The sequence below is a fragment of the Equus przewalskii genome, chromosome 20, assembly GCF_037783145.1.
Source record: "Equus przewalskii isolate Varuska chromosome 20, EquPr2, whole genome shotgun sequence".
In the NCBI taxonomy this organism is placed as follows: Eukaryota; Metazoa; Chordata; class Mammalia; order Perissodactyla; family Equidae; genus Equus; species Equus przewalskii.
Genome location: NC_091850.1, coordinates 23,116,119 through 23,138,846, shown reverse-complemented (window position 1 = coordinate 23,138,846; position 22,728 = coordinate 23,116,119). Strand labels below are relative to the sequence as shown.

General features: G+C 42.4%; 1 protein-coding gene across 8 annotated transcripts in view; it reads right to left on the bottom strand.

Annotated features, from left to right (window-relative positions):
* The window catches only part of HMGCS1 (3-hydroxy-3-methylglutaryl-CoA synthase 1), a 36,092-nt gene that overhangs the window by 6,178 nt on the left and 7,186 nt on the right, over positions 1–22,728 (bottom strand). The window contains exons 1-7 of one of the 8 annotated variants that reach the window (XM_070587648.1): positions 15,515–15,651; positions 9,518–9,578; positions 8,007–8,144; positions 5,647–5,801; positions 2,231–2,688; positions 1,778–1,903; positions 1,066–1,230 (exon numbers count right to left, since the gene is read on the bottom strand). In XM_070587648.1, the coding sequence (XP_070443749.1) occupies positions 1,066–1,230; positions 1,778–1,903; positions 2,231–2,678 (739 nt within the window). In that variant the 5' untranslated portion in view covers positions 2,679–2,688; positions 5,647–5,801; positions 8,007–8,144; positions 9,518–9,578; positions 15,515–15,651. Of the gene's footprint in view, positions 1–1,065; positions 1,231–1,777; positions 1,904–2,230; positions 3,819–5,646; positions 5,802–8,006; positions 8,145–9,517; positions 9,579–15,514; positions 15,776–22,728 lie in introns of those variants that run through there. The other 7 variants (XM_070587649.1, XM_070587647.1, XM_008537108.2 and 4 more) reach the window with 7 other exon arrangements.

The following is a 22,728-nucleotide window of genomic DNA, read 5'->3' as shown; positions in this document are numbered from 1 at the left end:
TTTAAACAGAAACCAAAATATAATGAAATATCTCTCTGGTTTAAAATGCATATCAAAAAGACATCCAGAGATAGAACAATGTACACTATTACATCACTGTTTTTCAAACTGAAGAGTCACAACCCATTCATGGGTTGTGTAATCAATTCAATAGGTCATGGCCAGTAATTTTTTATCTTACTAAATTAGAGTACTTTTTAAATAAAACAGAATAGAACAGAAAATAGCAGACTGCCTAACTTGCAGCATGGGAAAGTAATTTCACGACACTTTCATTTGAGTTTAGCATACATATACAATGTAAAGCGTGCTTCATTTGAGTTTAGCATACATATACAATGTAAAGCATGCTTCTTACTGCGGGTCCTAATAAAAAGTTAGAAAATCACCATACTGTTAAACAGCATGACATTTTACATACTGTAACAATGGTTCTTAGCCAGACCTACAATGTTTCTTAACATCTGTTACTGAATATTATTTTTTAATCCTCTCTCACACCTCTATAAAGCAAAGCTGGACTATGAAAAAAGCATACTTTATATGATACTGTGTGTTGTAACAGCATTAATTCAAATACTATTCCTTTTCAGCATCTCAAGAACTTCTTCAGGCTTGCAGGTGGAGATTAATGACAACACTAAAAAAGCCAGTATGAATTCCCAGCTCAAGTGCAAACAGACTACTGGGGGGGGATCACTTCAGCAATTTCTTGTTATTACAGTTTTCTCTGGATCACAGTTGCAAATTAAAACCTCGTGAAAATACCTCTCTCAAAAGATGAATAAAATTCAAGTCACTTTCCTTTACCCTATTCTGATGTCTTACTACGGTTCGGTCAAGGTAAGTATCTTTGCAGAGCTATACCTCACTTCCGAAGCCTACCTCTTTTCCTAAACTATATATTCCCAGAAACTATGGGAAAATGCTCTTTGGTGAGTGAGGAAGAAACGGTTACAGGACACTAACGAAGGATGCCCACAAAGCTGTTTGTCACTGAAGACACCCAGCTCATTACACTGTCCTCAACAGATACCAAAACCAAGGAAAATGGATAAAACCTACCTTTCTGCCACTGGGCACGGATCTTTTTGCGGTAGACAGAATAGCAGCGGTCTAATGCACTGAGGTAGCACTGTATGGAGAGTTTTCCATCTACTATAGGATATTCAGAAAGCATATCAGGCTTGTAAAAGTCATAGGCATGTTGCATATGTGTCCCACGAAGTCCTAGGAGAACCAAAAAGGAGGATGTCCATGTATTTCTGCTTCTCGATGTTTGTATGTTAGTAAGCATATTGCTTTATCTGTGGACCTTTCATAACTATTCAACTCTCACCACTTGCAGAATGGAAATCACAAGGTGCAAGCATTATGTAATTGAAATGAAATCTAACAGTATCTACGGCCTAAGTCTCCTTTGATATACAGCATTTTATGCAAGCTTCATAAATCTAACTGGGAGATCACAATAGCTCCACTGAACTGAAAACAGATTAAACTTGCCACTGACTGTGTGATTATGGGCAAGTTATTCCTTCCAGTTATTAATTAAACCCTACTTAAACCCATTTCACTTTTCTGTAAAATGTGAGGGATGGCATCACTTATCTCATATAATTGCTAAGAAGGCTAAATATGCTAACACATAGAAAGCACATAGCAGGTACTGCCTGCATTTAATGTACACTCAGTAAGTGCTAGCTTCTACTTCTATTTTCAAATTTCTCAGCGTACTGTGCTAATAAAAAAATAAAATGCTTTTCCAAGCACTCACCTCGGTCAAAAATTAACGGAGCATTTGGCCCAATTAGCAGAGCAACAGCTCCGACACCACCTGTAGGTCTAGCATTTCCTGTGGCATATACAGCAATATCTCCTGTAACTACCAGGGCATACCGTCCTGAAAAATATTTTCTGTTAGTATCCAAAAAGGAGATCGACACTTTAAATACCATAGACGTAAACTAAAGTGTTATATTTTCCCCAGAATTTGCTTTCCCCATCTTTGGTAAAGAAAGAAATGTTCTGACTAAATTTTGATAATTTTGTCCTACATGACAAAAATAACCAATTTATAATTCAGATAAGTTGCAAGTCATAGCTGTCTTTCTGAATAAATTCAAACAAGCATAACTGGTAAAAGTTTGCATATGGCATTAATTAAAAGGTCATTTGGGGCTATTCATCCTCAAGGAGAGTTTCTTTGTAATAGGGGCATGTAACATACCATCCCAAGAGCTGGACTCAATCCAGTTAACAGCATTGAAGACAGCAGCTGTGCCTCCATAGCATGCATTAGTTGTGTCTATTCCTTCTATATCGGTATTCCCAGACTCCTCAAAGAGCTGCATCAAATTAGTCTTCACTGATTTTGATTTGTCGATGATTGTCTCTGTTCCAACTTCTAGCCGCCCAATGCAATCATAGGAAAGGCTATTTCTCTCCATAAGATTCTGAACCACAGTCAAGCAAAGAGAGTTGATATCTTCTCTATCTGTGCAGAAGCCCATCTTGGCCTGGCCCAAGCCAATAGTATACTTTCCAGCATCTACACCATCGTATTTTTCCAACTCTGCTTGATCAACATATTGAGAAGGAAAATAGATCTCAAGGGCAACAATTCCCACATCTTTTGGCCAGCAGGCTTCTGCATTCAAAGGAAGTGACCCAGGCATGGTGAAAGAGCTTTAGAAAGAAAAAAATACTGTTTTAGGTTATAAGTTGCAGATTTTCATATTCAAACTTGAGAAACAGACATTAAGAGTCCAAGTATCACCTGAAACATTAGCTTAGTTTCTAAGTTTAGTATATTTTACTCTGGGCAGTCAATTTTTATTTATTTATTTATCTATTTAAATTTTGACATTTTATTTCATTTTTTTTTGAGGAAGATTAGCCCTGAACTAACATTTGCTGCCAAGCCTCCCCTTTTTTGCTGAGGAAGACTGGCCCTGAGCTAACATCCATGCCCATCTTCCTCTACTTTATATGTGGGACGCCTACCAGATTATGGCTTGCCAAGCGGTGCCATGTCCGCACCCAGGATCCGAACCAGTGAACCCTGGGCTGCCACAGTGGAACGTGCAAACTTAACCACTGTGCCACCAGGCCGGCCCCTGGGCAGCCAATTTTAAATATGTGGAAGTAGCAAGTACAGTATGAACAGAATATTATTATTTAAAATTATGGTCTTTTAGAAACACATTTTATTCAAAATTAGACAACTTTAGATTTAAAACATGATTCTTAGAGGCAAAGAAAACTCAAGATTCTTCTATGTTGTAAAGAACTATAAGATAAAATACAATGGCAATTTAGTAGTGTGGCTGACAAATCAGAATTCAAGTACTTGATCTATTCCTGGCCACCCAGAAGAGTTCAAATTAGTCACTCATTCATTAATCACAGATATATTGATTATTCACAGCTACCGAGTTTATGGGACTTTAAAAATTATTATATCAAACAATATTACATTCATTATTCATCTAAATAATCCTAGCAAGCAGAAAACACACAGTAATTACGTCCACCAAGGCAATCCATATAAGGCCTCGCTCCTATAATCCTAGCCTTCTAGAGCATCCTGCCCCCTCACCCCGCCCCCCGAGAACCCAAATGATTAAAATTGTAGGGGGCTGGCCCCGTGGCTGAGTGGTTAAGTTTGCGCGCTCTGCTGCAGGCGGCCTAGTGTTTCGTTGGTTCGAATCCTGGGCGCGGACATGGCACGCTCATCAAACCACGCTGAGGCAGCGTCCCACATGCCACAACTAGAAGGACTCACAACGAAGAATATACAACTGTGTACTGGGGGCCTTTGGGGAGAAAAAGGAAAAAGTAAAATCTTTAAAAAAATAAAATAAAATAAATAAAATAAAATTGTAGCAAAGACAGTTCCAGGACTCATCACAGGGTCAAATGCCAATATTCTATACTTTCTACAGCTTGTGTATACCCGATAAATGATCACAAAACCACAAGATAGCACTTAGTTTCTAATTCAGGGGAAAAGACAAACTCTGATTCAAATTTGAAAACTGGTAATCCACATATTATTTGTACGGCAACTAACTCTTAAATAACACTTCTTAAAATCACTCCTTTTTTTTTTTTTTAAGGAAGTCACTACATTTTATTTATTTATTTATTTATTTTTTTGAGGAAGATTAGCCCTGAACTAACATCTGCTGTCAATCCTCCCCTTTTTGCTGAGGAAGACTGGCCCTGAGCTAACATCCGTGCCCATCTTCCCCTACTTTATATGTGGGACGCCTGCCATAGCATGGCTTTGCCAAGTGGTGCCATGTCCGCACCCGGGATCTAAACCAGCGACCCCTGGGCTGCCAAAGCGGAACGTGCACACTTAACTGCTGCGCCACCTGGCCAGCCCCAAACCACCCCTTCTTTTTAAAAAAAGACACTAAAATGCTGGACTGTTGCCACACTGCAAAGACTTTCAGTAGTGCCTAGATTTATTTACCAATACGAACAAAAATGTGCTAGCCACTCCAGGCCACTGCTATGTGCCCATGGGCAAGCCAGATAACATATTAGCGCCTCTATTTCTTTAGACGTTGTATTAATCAGGAAAAGAGAGGTTATTCTGGATATTTCAAACAGAGGGGAATTTCATACAGGGAAATGGTTATAAACTTATTGGCCAGGAGTGAGGAGCCAAAGGGGAAAGGTGGTTCTTCAGATCTCCTGAGCCTACACTCTCACTGGGGCTGCTGGAGCCACCAGCGCAGCACCTCTGCTGCTGAGCTGGGAGGAGTGTGGCCCACACTCCCATTGCTGCCGCTGCCACTGACAAAACCAAGACAGCTACTTCTTCCCCTCTTCTAATCTCACCTGAGTATTTCCATCGGCAGTCTAACCAGAAACCAGCCAGCACAGGAGTCACAAAAAATGTCGCTGTCAGGCTTTGAAGAGTGGCACAGCCCCTCAATTTTAGAGAAAGATTTCTCTCCATATTTAAACTTCTACAACTCAATTTCTTTTCTAGGCATCACATAATTGGATGGTGCTGCTTAGGGAGCAGAATTTCAGCTCTTCGTTGACCTAAAGGTACCTGGCTTATGAGAGTTACCTGGGTGAAACGGGTTCACTAATCTATAGCATTTGCCAACTCACCAGTAATTTGACTCCTAAAATGAAAAGTTGAGTCCTGTATTTATGTCATTTGTCCTCCACCACTCTGCAAACTCTAGTATAGTATTAGGTATACTGAAATTAGAGACCATTGCCACAGTGGGTTAATTATAGAAATCTGGAGAGAATATCTAAAACAGAAAGGCTGACTTTAAATCAGGAAATCTACCCTTACTCCAAAGGGCATCAAGTTATGAGTATATTAAAACCTTAAATAAGCCCCTCAAAATATAATCACAAAATCTTAAGTTAAAGGTCTTAAGGAATACCATTTGAGTCTTCCTTCTAAATATAAAAATCTTATTCATATTTTTTTCATACATCCAAACACTGACAACATGTTATAAGCCAAACATCTGGGATGAGTTTAATAGGAGATAATCCTTGCCCTCTCAAATATGAACTGTCTTGTGGGATAGTAAGGTACAAACACACAATAATAAACAGGTGAAACCAGAGACAGGCAAACTGTGTTCTGGAGAAATTCCTGACCTAGCCTCGTGGCAGGAGAAGGAGTAAGAAAGGCTTCTGAGTTCCTGGTGCCTGACCCGAGTCCTAGGAAGGAGCAGGAGTCATCAGTAAAGCTCACCAGAAGCAGACAGTGGTAGAAGATTTTCAACAGGGTGGACAGCATAAACAAAGGGATGCTACAAGGAAGCATAAAGAGCTTTATTAAGTTATTGAAGTGAAAGGTGAGGCCCAGTGAGTGAATCAGGTGAGTCAGAACTGTGATGGCTGCTTCTTGTCCTCATGATAAAGTTGAAGCTTCCTGACGTCAGCACATCAGAACTTCCAAGACCTGGTGCTAATGGTAGGAAGCTTCAACTCTACTGTGAAGACAATAAGAAGCCATCGGAGAGTTTGGAACAGGAGTAGCGTGATCATATCAGTGTTCAGATGAGTGTTTTTCCAACTCTGGAATCAATTTAGTGGATGGCAAACAACATTTTTTTAAATGAAAAAGAACAGAAAATATCAGATTGCATGGCTCATATGAATACGAGAATTTTTTCATGAAGCATTTGTTTCAATTATTCATACAACTACTGAGTTGGAATATACAGTGTATTTCTTACTAAGAGTCAGTCAAAAACGCTCGAGAGTCACTGCTTCATGTTACAGTCACTGGTGCTGTGTGGAGAACGGATCTGAGTTAGGAAGCTGATAACAGCAGTCCAGATAAGACACAGGGCATGAACTACAGCAATTACTACATGAGGGGTGAGGAAGGAGCAGCCTCAAAAGATATGGAAACAGCAAAAACTCGGGAGTGAGTAGACCTTAGGAAAAGCAAGTATTTAGGCCGACTCCCAGATTTCCAGCCTCACCTGTTTTATGACTTGACAGGCTCACTGTCAGATGCACCGAGTGAAGGGAGAAGCACCTCTCCACTCTTCTCCCGTGCCCCCTCCCACGCAAAGCTGGCCATTTTAGGATCATCTAAACCTGATGCCTACTTTGCTGCACTGAAGTTGAAATAAAGACATAAACGGACTATCTAGTATGTCACTAGGCAGATTCTAAGTTTATAGTGAAAAAAATTAAGTCCTCTGCATAGTCCACAGAAGAGCTCTACAACTAGTGTTAAAAAAAAAACAACAGACCAGTCTATGTACTCATAGGCAGGAACTCCTCCTATATGCCACCCTCTAAGCTACCAAAGGAGAGGCAGTAGGACTAACCACCCTCCCAGCCTTTCCCACGAGGCTACCCTTTAGACTCTTTTAACTCTTCAAACTGCTCCAAACATGCTGAGGATGGTATCATTTTCCCTCCTGGCCCAACGGCTTGTAATGCTTTTGGAAATAAAATGGACAAGTATATATAATCTTCTGAAAGTATAAACCAGTTTATGAAAAGCCATAATGCAAGGCTTCAATTCCAGAATTAATCCATATTTACCATAATCTGACTAGCTCTGAGCAGTTCTTGTATTATGGTACTTACAAAATAAGGTATAACTCTATTATTCTTAAACCTCCTAGAGACTAATAAGTGACTTGCTTCATTTGGGGAAAAAAAAAAGTAGCTTAACTAAACCCACATGCATCAAGTTGAAAGTGAATCATGACTCTGATCTTGGTGTGGAAAAAAATTTTACATTGTTTAACTCAGTCAGTACTGTTCATTTGCTGAGGGTTTTTGACAGCCAAGGTGTTTCATTACATTCTTGCTAAAAAGCCATCTAACTTGAAATATTTAGCTTTTGCTTGAAGTTGAGTGAGAATGAAATTAAGTAGGGAAAGAGGAAAAACTACAGGGAAGTAATTGCTTCCATGGCATTTCAAACAACAAGAAGTCTTGATATGGTTTCTGGTCTGTAACCCTATTTTTAATTATCTTATTAAATGTATGCTCTTATGTTGTCCTCTCAAACGCTCTCTGAAGTAGGCCAGATATAAATTAGAAAAAGAAAAAAAAGCAAGGCCAGCTAAAGATCCGAGACGTTCACATTATGGTGTTAACCGCATAGAGAACAGGGTATTCTGGTTAATTCATTATTCTAAATATCACAAAAAAATTAGAATACAGTTTAAAAATATGACAGTTAAAAAAAATTACCTGCGTATTTTTAATCTTTTTTTAATCTTTTTTATCTTTTTAATCTTTTGCTGAGAAGAAGGTACTTCATTAGTTTTCAGAGCATTATATTCACAATAAAAAGTCTAAGTAGGATAATGGGCATTCTGTATTTATAATAAAATATGTAAATTTTATTTTTAAATTTCTCCTTTAAAAGGAGGGAAAAAGTACATTTTCACCACAGAACTCTGTAAACCTTCTAAAACTCTCTTCCAACAAGAAAGCACCAACAGAAGACTCAAGTCTTTTGTCCTGAAGTGAAGGCTCACCCCCTCTGGTGGACAAAAGGAGCCACAGGTCCTGTTTCCAGAGTGGGCAAAGCAAGGTGCCTTGTTAATACTTTCAGAGTGCTTCCTGCCCAAGAGGACACAAAAGGGACCAACAGATCCTCTGAGAATCTTTAAAATCTGTGAACGAAGCAGAATTGGAAAAGGAAAAAAAGGCAGCTGAGGATGCTGATGCAAGGGCAGACCTGACCTGGCTCTTCTGGCTGGGTAAGGGAGGGACTTGGGCATCAGCCCCCAGGACCCTGACGTCAGCCTCTTAAGTGAGCTCTCTACCTCCACTCCCTCCCCTGTCCTAGGCTAATCTTTCTAAAATGCACATCTGACCTTAGTCAAGATGCTACTGAAAACTACTCCAAGTTTCCTCCCATTGTTTAGGGTCAGCCTCTGCACTAGACAAGGAGTTTCTGGAAAGCAGGAATTGTGCCTTGTTCACCTTTGTATCCCTGCTACCCAGCCCCCTACTTGGCATAAGGTAGAAGCTGAATGTTGAATAAACGAAATCCTACTAGTCTTCTAATCTGAAATCAGTAACAACTGTGGGAAATAATACTGAAGCACACACACAAAGCAGAATCATAAGGGCTGGCCCAGTGGCGTAGGGGTTAAGTTCAGTGCTCTCCACTTTGGCGGTCCAGGGCTCACAGGTTCAGATCCCAGGTGTGGACCTACACCACTCATCAAAGCCACATTGTGGCAGCAACCCACATACAAAATAGAGGAAGATTGCCACAGATGTTAGCTCAGGGTCACTCTTCCTCACCAAAAAAACAAAACAAAATCAAACACAGAATCATAAGAGAGGAGCTCCATGGCAATACTTTCAAGAAAGGTTGGCAGTTGGGGCTGGCCCTGTGGCCAAGTGGTTAAGTTTGCGTGCTCCACTTCAGCGGCCCAGGGTTTCACTGGTTCGGATCCTGGGCACAGACATGGCACCGCTCATCAGGCCATGTTGAGGTGGCATCCCAAGTGCCACAACTAGAAGGACCCACAACTATAATATACAACTATGTACTGGGGGAATTTGGGGAGAAAAAGCAAAAAAAAAAAAAAAAAGAAAGGATGGCTGCAAAAATTAGATTATTGGTTCAAACATATTTGTAATCACTACTGTCCAATCTCACATAAACATTTATCCATAGCCCAGATAGGTATCTTTTGAAGCTATAATTTAAAAAGCACTATAGGTATGTATGCTTACCTGTGACTGTGCCTGATTAAGCAGTTTATGTGATTACGTTTTATTATCCAGACTTTTGTCTCTTATGAGTGAACACTAATTTTTTAAAACCAGTTTCTAGATTTTAAACATTAGCCTAATAAACACAAAATCAGACAGCCTCCTGAAGCATTCTGGCATTAACTAATACTTAAAGATAAGGTATAGCCCTGTAAAGGGTTCTAAGAATGTGTTCTTTGCTCTAGGATAACAATTAAATTTCCCCCTTCCATCAGAGAGGACCACTGTCCTGTAGCAGCATGACAGGATGCCATACCTGTGTGAGGGATAAAGAACTGCAGTCTCCAGGTCTGTCACTCTGTTTCCTTCTTCAGCCACTGGGAATTTCAAATAAGAACTTCTTTTAAAGTCGCAAGTCACCACACAAATTCAAATAATATGACTCCAATTCCAAGTGAGTTTATAAAATAAACATTTCCTCGTCCAATTACATTACGTAAAACAGAATTTGACTTTGCTTAGAAATAAATGGTACTTAAAGCTTATAAAACTTTTTCCCCCTTATTTTGTTAGCTCTTACAGTAGTAAGTTCAGTCCTGGCAATGAACTGACAAATTCATATCACTGATTCAGGCCTTAAACCAAGTATAATGCTGGGAGAGTTGTAGTCTTCTTTACTAAATCTGAGGTTTCAAGAATTGAGGGAAAGAAATATAAATAAGTTTACTAGACTAGAAATTTCTGGAGTAAAGAGACTTGCACATTCAAGATTTTGCTCTGCATGTAACAGCTTATGGCTTTAACAACAATTTGTGCCTCTTTGAGCCTCAACTTTCTCATCTGTAAAATGGAGCTAATACCTGCCCTCTGGCTCACTGTGAAAGATTGCTGAAAAGATAAAATATGTGAATAACACTTTATAATATAAAGCACCAGTACACGGACTATTATCCTAGTTCTCAATCTTTTTCAAACAAAATACATATCTTTCTAGCAAACTTAGTTACCTTCATTGATTTAATCTTATTCTCCTGTTTTTCAACATGGCCATCTTCACCCTCCCTAATCTTATAGAAGTGATTTCCCCCTTGCTGCTTGTATTAAAAAGACAAGCATTTGAGATATCAAGAGAAAGGAGCCTTAAGCTTTATCATCATTTAAATTATGTGGAAATAAAATGGGAAGATGACTTCGGGCATTTCCTTCAGTTCATCTGTTTTGAAGGATTGTTACTTGAGAGGACAGTCCTTATGTTTAACACAAACACAATTTCCCTTGCTCTCTACTGGCAAATTTAGCACCTGCCCTTGCCTGATTAAGCAGAGACTACATTCAGATGCTATTTAGTAAAGCTTTACCTCTACATGATTACATCATTTAAGGGCTCTTTACTGCCTTAGTTCCTTTTATTATTTCATTAAGTTTACCTTCCTCCCCGCAAAAATAAACAAATCCTGAGTTTCATAGGAAAATATAAGACTACTACATTCTAATAAACCTCTTTGATTACAGAATTATATATATATTTTGAGAAAATAACCTATTTATTGTTATTATCTCAAATTATGCTTTTGCAATCTGCAAATTAAGCAGAGCCCAGGGACCAGTTCTCACTGGCGGGGGGGAAAAAAATAATTCCCTTTCTGCGTTGAGACTATTTAAATAATTTAGTAATATTTCTTCTTGAAGCCATGTATGGATTTGCATTTGACACTATTTGGATCAAGGGAAATTTCCCCTGAACTGCTGGTATTCCCTCTTTGAATTCTGATTATTTTAAATTGGGGAGGGAGGTTAGCTGGGGAGGGAGGGAGGTTAGCTGGGGAGGGAGGGAGGTTAGCTGGGGGGTGGGAGGTTAGCTGGGGGGGAGGGAGGTTAGCTGGGGGGTGGGAGGTTAGCTGGGGGGGAGGGAGGTTAGCTGGGGGGGAGGGAGGGAGGTTAGCTGGGGGGAGGGAGGGAGGAGGGAGGGAGGTTAGCTGGGGGGGAGGGAGGGAGGTTAGCTGGGGGGGAGGGAGGTTAGCTGGGGAGGGAGGGAGGTTAGCTGGGGAGGGAGGGAGGTTAGCTGGGGGGGTGGGAGGTTAGCTGGGGGGGAGGGAGGTTAGCTGGGGGGGAGGGAGGTTAGCTGGGGAGGGAGGGAGGTTAGCTGGGGAGGGAGGGAGGTTAGCTGGGGAGGGAGGGAGGTTAACTGGGGAGGGAGGGAGGTTAGCTGGGGGGAGGGAGGTTAGCTGGGGGGTGGGAGGTTAGCTGGGGAGGGAGAGAGAGGGGGAGGCAGGAGGAAGGGAGAGAGAGAGAAAAGCAGAGGGAGAGGGAGAGGGAGAGGGAAGAGGAAAAAGAAGAGGCAGAAGATGAGGGAGAGCAGCACTGAGCAAAGAAAGAAACAGAAGGACAAAGAGGACTCCCAGAGGACTGCTGCGCTACTTAAACTCAGGAGAAAGAGGGGCCTGGAGACCAGGGAAGGAAATGGAGGCAGCAAACACCACTGTGTAGAAGAGTCCGTCAGAAAGGGACCAGGCTTCCCTCTCCTCAGCAACAGCTAGAAGGGTTCATTGCTATTCTGACTAAAACAGCACTGTGAAAGCCTCAAGCACTGCGAAAGCCTCAAGCAGGTCAGCTTATTTCTAACAGAAGGTCTTTTCAAGGCAAGAGATAGGGGGAAGCAACTCTGGTCAGGAAGCAGTTAACGAAGCACCAGCTGCTGGGCAGGTCACCACAAACCACATCTGGAGACTCCAGGGCCAGACCATAGGCACTTCGTGAGTTTGGCAAAGATTAAAACTGAAGAATGATGAGACTGCCTAGGCCCAACCAGGTTCCTGAAATGATACTTTCTTCTGGGGTTTATTCAGTGTTCTGAAGTCTGGCTTCCTCCTTAGCCTTGATTCAAACAAGTGGTTGAAGTTCATCCAGTACACATTTTGGTACTGTGATAAACTATGAGCAGTTACCTGCTGATCTTTTTCACTGTTACAGGCGAGAAATCCAGGAAATTGAGAATGAGCTGGCAACCTTTCCTCCTTAGGAGCAAGCAAGCAAAACTACGATTAAGAAAGCCTTGCCCACCACATATATATGGTGACAGATAAAAATTAGACTATTGGTGGTGAGCATGATGCAGTCTATACAGAATACTGATAAGTACTAACGTACACCTGAAATCTCACACTGTTATAAACCAATATGACCTCAATAAAGTAATAATAATAAAAAAAGAAAGCCTTGGGGCCGGCCCAGTGGCTGAGTGGTTAAGTTCACATGCTCCGCTTCAGCAGCCCAGGGTTTTGCCGGTTTGGATCCTGGGCGCAGACATAGCACCGCTCATCAGGCCATGGTGAGGCGGCATCCCACATGCCACAACTAGAAGGACCCACAACTAAAATACACAACTATGTACTGGGGGAATTTGGGGAGAAAAAGCAGAAAAAAAAAAAGATTGGCAACAGTTGTTAGCTCAGGTGCCAATCTTTAAAAAAAAAAAACAAAAACAAAGAAAGACTTGCTCATGCCTGTACACTCTGGTCTAGTTCTCTAAGGAAAAAATATGAACATCCCTGCCTCCCCTCGAGTTACTGGTCTGCTTATCAGAGATTCTATTCATATTTCAAGGCCTTGTTCTAAGCTACCTCTCCCAAGGATGTTTCCTCGAGCTTTCTAATCAGGGCCCTGCACTCCCACAGCACCTATGTCTTCACAGTCTACTCTCTATGGAAAACTAGTTATGGGCAGCCTGCTTGTCCACGCTGGACTCCTAGACCCCTGTTGAGAGAGGAGCTGTATTTTCTTTTGAAATCCCTTTGGGACCCTGGAGTAAAGGGGCACTCAACTGCCATTTCTTAAGGGGCTGAATTTGGAGTTAGAACAATTAGAGGACAAATCTTTCAGATTTAAGTACTTGAAGTAGCCCTCATTAGTCAAGTTCTTTTTGCTATCACTTTTAAGACAAGGTGCAGCACCAAAGTGTGCCTAGAAGTTTAAGAAAACTGGCTTTCTACTACCGCTGTTCAAAGCAAAGGGTAGGTTTCAATTGTTCTCAGATCCTAACCTGAAAAACATATGGAATCCAAATGAAATCAGAAGAGCACATTTGTTGGTCTTACGATCATTCGCACATGCACCTCTCCCCAACCATACACCCTGCAATGATGAAGACTGTGAACTTTGAAAGGTTAGCTTCTCCTCTACAGCTCCAACTACACTCAGCTCAGAGAGAACAAAGTGAGCAGCCCCTAGTGCCAAGCTTTAGGATGAACACATTATTAAGAACTGACCTGAGTACTAGCACCCTCCCATTAGACTGGCTAACATGTTTCTCAACCTTTTAAATCTATACTACCTTCTAGAGAAATATAAAATTATCATACCCTTCTAGGATATTAGGGTTTTTAGTAATCCAACATAAACTTATAAGACTATATTCCTTTCCAAATGAAACTAAATAGAGATTCTGATATACAGCCCATCGAGCTCCTCCATCCACAAAGCCAAACGCATCTCCCCACATTCAGTTCCACTGGATTATGGTTTTAAATTCTAGGGTACCCAGGAAACACACCTTACATCAACATCAGGGTTTTGCATTTCCTGTGAGAAAAGCTATCTAAAATCTCAGTCAAAAATCTCAAATCAATCCCACAGTTAGGAGAAACAAGATGTAAAAGCACTCTGCAGGATTATTTAAAAAGAAAATAAACACAAACCAAAAGCAAGGCCCAGAATTAACCCAACAGACGACGTGGTCTTGTAGGGCCCCAAACATAATACCCATCTAATTCTCCCCATCAGAAAGACTTTCTAGGCACTGGGTTTACTGGCTAAACTAGAAGTGAATATGGGGCAAACTTACAAACTTAGGCAAGAGCGATCTATAAAGGGTAGACACAAAGAAGTCTTTCTCCTCTCCCCTAAGATATGCTCTCCCTCCCTCCTTATCCACACAAAAATAACTGAAATTTAAAAAAATAAAGTTTTGATCAAAGAAAGAACACAGACTGCTTAGATGTCTCAAGCTGCAAGGAACCATTCGGCACAGATACATGTTGAGGACTTTCAATCTGCCTTCTAACAGAATCTGTGCAAAAGAAGTCCAAACTCCATCTGAGAAGAAAAAAATCTGTTAACTGTACGAACACTTCCATTTGTCTTAATTTTGTCACTTATCTTGCCATTGTTTTTCATGCTTCATCCCTGAAACAGAGGAAAAGTTACTCAGCAGCCGCAAGAACTCATCCTACTGCAGCAGGTTGGCAAGAGCATCAGCAGGAGGGAAAGCGCTGCTGCTGCAGCGAAAGGGCCAGGGCCGCCCTAAGGCCAAGGCCACAGGGCAAGCATGACAAGCAGGGACAACCTCACATTACTTGTTGTCCAAATTCCTCCTCCAGGGTGGGTCAGAGTAGTCTTTTCTCCACCACTGGTCAAGGCAGGACACATGTTTTCAAAGACTCCATATACTTGGTTTTGAAATGTCCTTGGTTTAACCCTAAACCTACTGAGTGTGAAGGCCCTATGGGTGCTTGCCCATTACATCTCATATCAGGTCAGGCTGTCCCCGAAGCTATTAGCAGGAGGGAAGTACAGGACTTCAGAACACTGAGGAAATCTGTTTTTTAAAATGGGCATAAAAACAGGGAGGGAGGAAGGCAGGAGGCAGGAATCTGTGATATGTGAAGCAAGCGCAGACCGAACCAGTCCAGAGCCCAAGTACTCAGCCAGGTTAAATCACGGTTGTGAAGCTTTCTTGCATCTGAGTTACGGAAGAAAAGTAATGCTGACCACTCCCATTCCTCCCATCAACTTTTGATCTACGGCAGCAGGAGGACACACCCCCTGCCACCCTACAAGTCTCCATGTATGCGTGATATTCCCCATCCTTCGGTGTCCACCCTTAACCCGAGGCTCCGGGAACGCCCTGGCAGCCCAGCTCCTTTCTCGTCCTTTCCTGATGCACCCCCCACTCCAATCCCCTCCCGGTGGCAACAGCCACCTCCCTAGCACCTCCAGCTCCTGGACGACTATGTCATTAGAACCCTAGCTCTCAACGCCCTTTCGCCTTCTCCCCTCCGTGACTGGCCTGCCCACACAGTGTCCTCGGGCCCTCCTCACACCCGCCGCTGTCGGCCCCAGGTCCCTGGCAGGGGAGGCCCCGCACGGCGCCGGCTCTCGGCGCCCCATGCTCCCAAGCCAGGTCTATGCCTCCGCCCTGACCCGGACGGAGCCGGGGCTTCTCCGGGCCTGGTCAAGGTGACCGCCTCCGCCCGGCCTCCACCCCGCCCGCGACGCCTCGGCAGCCCAGTTCCCCACCTCCGCGCAGGGCACTCACCCAAACGTGACCGTGCGGTGACCAGGAAAGGGGAGCGAGCCGCGAAGAGGCAGTACGCAGAGCCCCACCTCCGCCAACAGCTTTATAGCCGCCGACCCACCCGACTCCGGCACAGCCGGGAGTCGGCGGGAGGCGGGACAGTGGCTCCAGCAGCCAATCGCGGCCGGCAGAATAGCCCGGCAGAGCCCGCCCCCCAGCCCGGCTTCTACCAATCCGAAGCAAAGTAGAGGCGGGCACTCGCGAGGGCTGTCCCTCGTGGCTGGAAGGGCGGGGGAAGGGGCGGGGATAAAGTCGGAGGGCCAAGGTAGTGGGGTGAGAGAGTGACGTGGGGTGGCCCGAGAGCCGGCCTGCCAATGACAGAGCGGCGAGAGACGACGGGAGCCAACGGGAACGGAGTGAGAGATTCTCCGACCAATTGGAACCCAGTGAGTGGAGATGGGGGCCAATGAGGCCTCCGCGTCCCACCGCTGGGGAGAGATGGTCAAGTGTGGGAGGCAAGTTGGTCCCTGCTGGAGAGGCGGTCAGGTTGCCCAGCAACCAGGAGCTGGGCTTCACCTGTGAGATTTCTGAAATACTTGATTTGAATTCAATCTCAACGTTTTCTGGTTTCCAGAGCAGCCAAGTGCGCCTGCATTACAAGTTGGAGCAGAATACGTGACCCAGAATTTGTAAATTTGCAAATATTCTAAATATCCGATTTGTAAATACCCAATATTGTCATCTCTATTCAAAACTATCTTAACTTTTTAAGAGACTGTTATTGAGACAATTCTTCCTAACTAAACCTAAAACTAGGTAGTTGGGGGTTAGACACCAGTGAGGTGGGGAAGGGGCCTTGCCTGAGCAGGGAAGTCGATCCTGAGTCTAGGATTTTTGCTAGTCCACGTGCTCTGAGAGAAAGGGCTCCATCTGGCCGTTCCCCACTGTGTCTTCTGACCTTGATATGTGGTAGGTGCCAAATATAAGACTGTTGAAAGAAGAAAGGGGCCCTATAATTCTCAGTATAGGGAATCCACAGGATAAGGATTGCCAACCACCCCAGAAAATAGAAATTCAAGCTCGAAGAAATCACTAAAATACTATTTGGGAGAATCCAAAGGAGGACAATTATGGCCTTATATTAGACTGTGCCGCCTCTCCTCCTCAGATAGAGAAACCATAATACTTAGCTTTGGTGGGGGACCAGAAGTTCAGAGTTATTTGTATCTCCCTGCTTCTAAGTTTCCTTACAACCCAGGAACTCTGGTGAGAAGGGTTCACTGATGATTCTGTGCATCTCACAACTACTGTTACATGAAATTTATTATCCACTCTAGATACTAACCTAGTAAGAGACATTCTCAGCAGCAAAGTGGCAAAATATATTGGCAATGGAACCACCGCGAAGTAGTGGTATTAGTTGGGGGACAGGAACACTCAGTAATGGTAATCGCTCCACGATATTGCCCATGACATTCATTCTGTTCCAGAATCAATGTCGTTTCATACCTTCATAAAGTAACTAGGTGATAAAGAGAAAGAGAAATTGCCTGATTGTAATCAACAGCAATTTTGAGGGGCAAATTAAACATTCTTGGTATGTTAGAATGCATCAAAAGTCAGTAAGGACAAACACAAGAAGACACAGCTTTGTCCTTAGAAGGGGATAGCAAATAGTTCCAACTCCAGGAGCATACAATAGCAAATGATTAGCCAGGTGGTAGAGAGGGTGATCATCTTGTACAACAGGAAATTCCCACAAGGCACAGACTGGTTTTTGATCAAATTAATCTTCAATTCAGCAAAGTGAGCATGGTTATTGATTATTGGGAAGCCAAGCAGTGGACAACGAAATGGGTTGATAATTAGATATAGAACATCTCAATTGAATTTTAAAAAACAAACCTCTGAGATTCTGTGAAATATAATAGTAGATTATACCAGGCTATACAAATATTTGCTATAGCCCATGCAATTGAGGGCAAAGTATACATGTATTTATTTTTGAAACGACTGCAGGTTTTTTTGAGCTACAGTTTGGCACAAGCATAACAAATGTGCTTTTTTTTTTTTAAAGATTTTTTAAATTTTTTTTTCCTTTTTCTCCCCAAAGCCCCCTGCCGTTACATAGTTGTATATTCTTCGTTGTGGGTCCACCTAGTTGTGGCATGTGGGATGCTGCCTCAGCGTGGTTTGATGAGCAGTGCCATGTCCGCGCTCAAGATTCGAACCAACGAAACACTGGGCCGCCTGCAGCGGAGCACGCGAACTTAACCACTCAGCCACGGGGCCAGCCCCAACAAATGTGCATTTTTAAGACATGTTAAAATATATGTTTTGTTATATTGTTTCTTAATCTAATGCTAAGTAGTATTGGTCAAGCTCTGTAGATGCTGTATGTCAAAAGTAAAGTATAATTTATTTTTCTGCCCTACATTGAAAGGAACAAAAGTTTTTTAAGAGGCAGGAAGATGTACTGATAGCATTTAGTATTATGAATTCCGTGAACAAACATTTACTTTTTTCCTTTTCCATGACAGAGGTTGTGCCAGACCTGTGCTGTCCAATAGGGCAAGCCCTAGCTAGATGTGGCTGTTGAACACTTGAAACGTGGCTAGTCCAAAATGAGATGTGCCATAAGTGCAACATACGCTCCAGATTCTAAAGATTTAGTACAAAAAAAGGAAACAATAATTTTTATATTGATTACATGTCATAACGATAATATTTTTGTTATATTGGGTTAAATAAAATATATTATTATAATTAATTTCACCTGTTTCTTTTTAGTTTTTAATGTGGCTGCTAGAAAATGTCAAAGTACATATGCAGCTCCCATTTGTGGCCCCCATTTGTGCTAGACAGTAGGAAGACACAATCGAAAGATAGACTCTGTCCTTAAAGAGCTCGTAATCTAAAGAGTGAAGGAGAAAAAAACAAATATGCAGAGAGCTGAGTTTCTAGGCTGTATCTCACTAGATAAAGAATAGGAGAGGGTAGGGTAGGAGGAAACTTCAGATTTGTCAGTTAAAGCTTTAAACAGCTTTATTTTGCCTAAATGACCCATCAATTCAAAGTTTAATTCCCCATCAGGGCTATTTCTCTTCTAGTCCAAGATGGCATCTGGATTTTATGGAGTTTACTGAGTTGTTGCATCGGAGGAGGTGGCTCAGCCCAACTTGTGGATTCTTGTACTGGCCTCCTTTGGCTGGCCAGGACCTGGCCTTGTCTCTCTCTGGTGCTGCAGAATCCTAAGGTTCACCACAGCTCTCATTTGATAGCCTATCCCCTAGTCTGCTTCAGCAGCCCTATAGCAGCCCTCAACTATAGGCTCACTCAGCCCCTTTCACAGGAGTTTTGAGGGATTTTCTAAACCCCTCAACCCTGCCAACCAGAGTTTCAGCTGTTTTCTTTCTTCTGCATGACATGAGGAGCTTCTGTAATGCTTCCACACAACTCAGGAGCTGAAGGAGGCTCAGGGCCCTGTCCCTACCCGACTGCATGATGACACTAGTTCTACTCTACTGTTATACTCCAAGTAGGCTTGTGGTTCAGGAGATAGTCTCCTCTCTCTAGAACTATCCGCCCTCCCACCCAAGAGTTCTTAATGGGAACTTGATTGAAAACCCCACTGATTTAGCACTCCCACCCCAACAATCCAGTATTGGTTCCAAAACTACTCCCCTCTAGAATTTTACCTCTTGCCCTTCCTCTTTCCCATCTGGTTCTAAAAGAGTTACTACTATGGGAGGATGCATGAAAGGTATTTTCTTTTAAGTTTATAGTAGTTTATTACCATTATCTGCTATAATCCACCTGGGTTTTATTTTATTTTATTATTTTATTGAGGTCATAATAGTTTACAACATTGTGAAATTTCACTTGTACGTTATTATTTATCAGTCACCATATGTATGTGCCCCTTTACCCCTTATGCCCACCCTCCCAACCCCCTTCCCTTCTGGTAAACACTTATCCGTTCTCTTTGTCCATGTGTTTGTGTATCTTACACATATGAGTGCAATCCTGTGGTGTTTGTCTTTCTCTGTCTGGCTTATCTCGCTTAACATAGTACCCTCAAGGTCTATCCATGTTGTTGCAAATGGGACAATTTTGTCTTTTTTTTGTGGCTGAGTAGTATTCCTTTGTATGTGTGTGTATATACATATATGTGTGTGTGTGTGTGTGTGTGCATATGTGTATATATATATATATATATATATATATATATATATATACAGACATCTTCTTTATCCATTCATCAGTTGATGGGCACTTGGGTTCCTTCCATGTCTTGGCTGTTGTGAATAGTGCTGCAGTGAACGTAGGGGTGCATAAGTCTCTTGAATTGTTGATTTCAAGTTCTTTGGATAAATATGCAGTAGTGGGATAGCTGGGTCATATGGTGTCTCTATTTTTAACTTTTTGATTCCAATCGGCTCTCGCTCTCTGGTTTCCTGGGGCCTTGGCTTGATGGGGTCCCCCCATGTGAAAGCTTTCCCTGTTAGATGGTTTCTGATCTGTGGGAGTCCTGGACCATCCCCCAGACATCCGGCCCCTCCTCTGCTCCTTCCCTCAGGGATCCTCCCTGGACAGCGATCCCAGTCTCTAGGGAAGGGAGCAAAGTTTTCTCTTACCCTGATCCAGCTCCTCTGAGGAGGGCTGCAGCCTCTCCGCCTTCCGTCGTTTGGCTGCTGTGGGTCTCTGATGATTTCTGTGCTATTAGGATTTTTTTGTTGGAATGCAGTTGCTCCTTTTGGTTGTAATTTGGAGAGGAGGGAGCCTTGGGCGAGCTCACTCTGCCATGACACTGACGTCCTTATTTTTAACTTTTTGAGAGCGCTCCATACTGTTTTCCATAGTGGCAGCATTAGTTTGCATTCCCACCAGCAGGGTATGAGGGTTCCTTTTTCTCCACATCCTCTCCAACATTTGTTATTTTTTGTCTTGGTGATTATAGCCATTCTTATGGGTGTGAGGTGATATCTCATTGTAGTTTTGATTTGCACTTCCCTAATGATTAGTGATGTTGAACATCTTTTCACGTCCCTGTTGGCCATCTGTATATCTTCTTTGGAAAAATGTCTGTTCATATCCTCTGCCCGTTTTTTTGATTGGGTTTTTTGTTTTTTTGTTGTTGAGTTGCATGAGTTCTTTATATATTTTGGAGATTAACCCCTTGTTGGATATATGATTTGCAAATAGTTTCTCCCAGTTGATGGGTTGTCTTTTTGTTTTGGTCCTGGTTTCCTTAGCCTTGCAGAAGCTCTTTAGTCCAATGAACTCCCACTTGTTTATTTTTTATTTTGTTTCCCTTGCCTGAGTAGACATGGTATTTGAAAAGATGTTTCTAAGACTGATGTCAAAGAGTGTACTGCCTATATTTTCTTCTAGGAGTTTTATGGTTTCACATCTTGCCTTAAAGTCGTTAATCCATTTTGAGTTAATTTTGGTGTGTGGTGCAAGATAATGTTCTACTTTCATTCTTTTGCATGTGGCTGTCCAGTTTTCCCAACACCATTTATTGAAGAGACTTTCTTTTTTCCATTGTATGTTCTTGGTTCCTTTGTTGAAGATTAGCTGTCTGTAGATGTGTGGTTTTATTTCTGGGCTTTCAATTCAGTTCCATTGATCCATGTGTCTGTTTTTGTATCAGTACCATGCTGTTTCAATTACTATAACTTTGTAGTATATTTTGAAGTCAGGGATTGTGATGCCTCCAGCTTTGTTCTTTTTTCTCAGGATTGCTTTAGCTATTGGAGTCTTTTTTTTTTTTTTTTTTGAGGAAAATTAGCCCTGAGCTAACTGCTGCTAATCCTCCTCTTTTCACTGAGGAAGACTGGCCCTGAGCTAACATCCATGCCCATCTTCCTCCACTTTGTATGTGGGACACCTACCACAGCATGGTGTGCCAAGTGGTGCCATGTCTGCACCCGGGATCTGAACCGGCAAACCCTAGGCCACTGAAGCAGAATGTGTGAACTTAACCACTGCCCCACCGGGCTGGCCCCAATATTCAGAGTCTTTTGATGCCCTGTATGAATTTTAGGTTCTTTGTTCTATTTCCATGAAGAATGTCATTGGGATTCTGACTGGGATTGCACTGAATCTGTAGATTGCTTAAGGTAATATGGACATTTTAACTATATTTATTCTTCCAATCCATGTGCATGGAATATCTTTCCATTTCTTTAGGTCATCATTGATTTTTTTCAATAATGTCTTATAGTTTTCATTATATAGGTCTTTCACCTCCTTGGTTAAATTTGTTCCTAGATATTTTGTTCTTTTTGTTACAATTGTAAACGGGATTGTATGAAAGGTTTTCTCTTTTTGCTGAGGAAGATTCACCCTGAGCTAACATCTGTGCCAATCTTCCTCTACTTTGTATGTAGGTCACTGCCATAGCATGGCCGCCAATGAGTGGGATAGGTCCTCACCTGGGAACCAAACATGGGCTGCCAAAGCGGAGTGTGCTGAACTTAACCACTAGGCAACAGGGCCAGCCCTGAAAGGTATTTTTTAAATAGCACAATTAACAATTACAATATAGTTCCAGTGCTACACCAAGAAGCATGCCCAAAGGACAATGGAGGTTCAAGGGAGGACTAATCCATTCTGGTGGTTAGGAAGACTTTCCAGAGCAGGCGATAGTCATTCATGTATCACATTCAGAAACGTTTATTGAGCATGATTGTGTGCCAGGTGCTGTCCTAGGCTCAGGGGTTCTATGTGGTACACAAACACAATTTCTGATCCAGTCAAGCTTAGTGGAGGAAAACGAAACATTATGTAAGAAAAATAGTAAGTTGCAGTATCTTCAGACAGTGATAATACTATGAAGAAAATAATGCAGAGTAATGAAAATGACTATGGGGTGGATACATGCACGAGGTGGTTAGGAAGGATCCCTCTGAAATAGTGACAGTTGAAGGATGAGAAGGAGCCAGTCTATGAAGCTCTGGAGGCAGAACAATGCAAGGGGTGGGACGAGGAGGGCCAAAGGCTTGCCTGTTTTAAGAACAGGAAACAAAAGGCCCATGTGTCTGAGCTGAGTTTTGAAGGAGTTATGTGGGTTGTGGACCAAGGGGCAGGAAGAAGACAAAGGGAAGGAGTAGTCATTTCAGGGAAAGGGATCCATTAACTGTACGATGTGGGAACTGCAACTTTAATCAAGAGTAATAAATAAGTCGAAGATCCGGTAAATAGCAGTGAAATCTCCCTTGTGCTGGGTT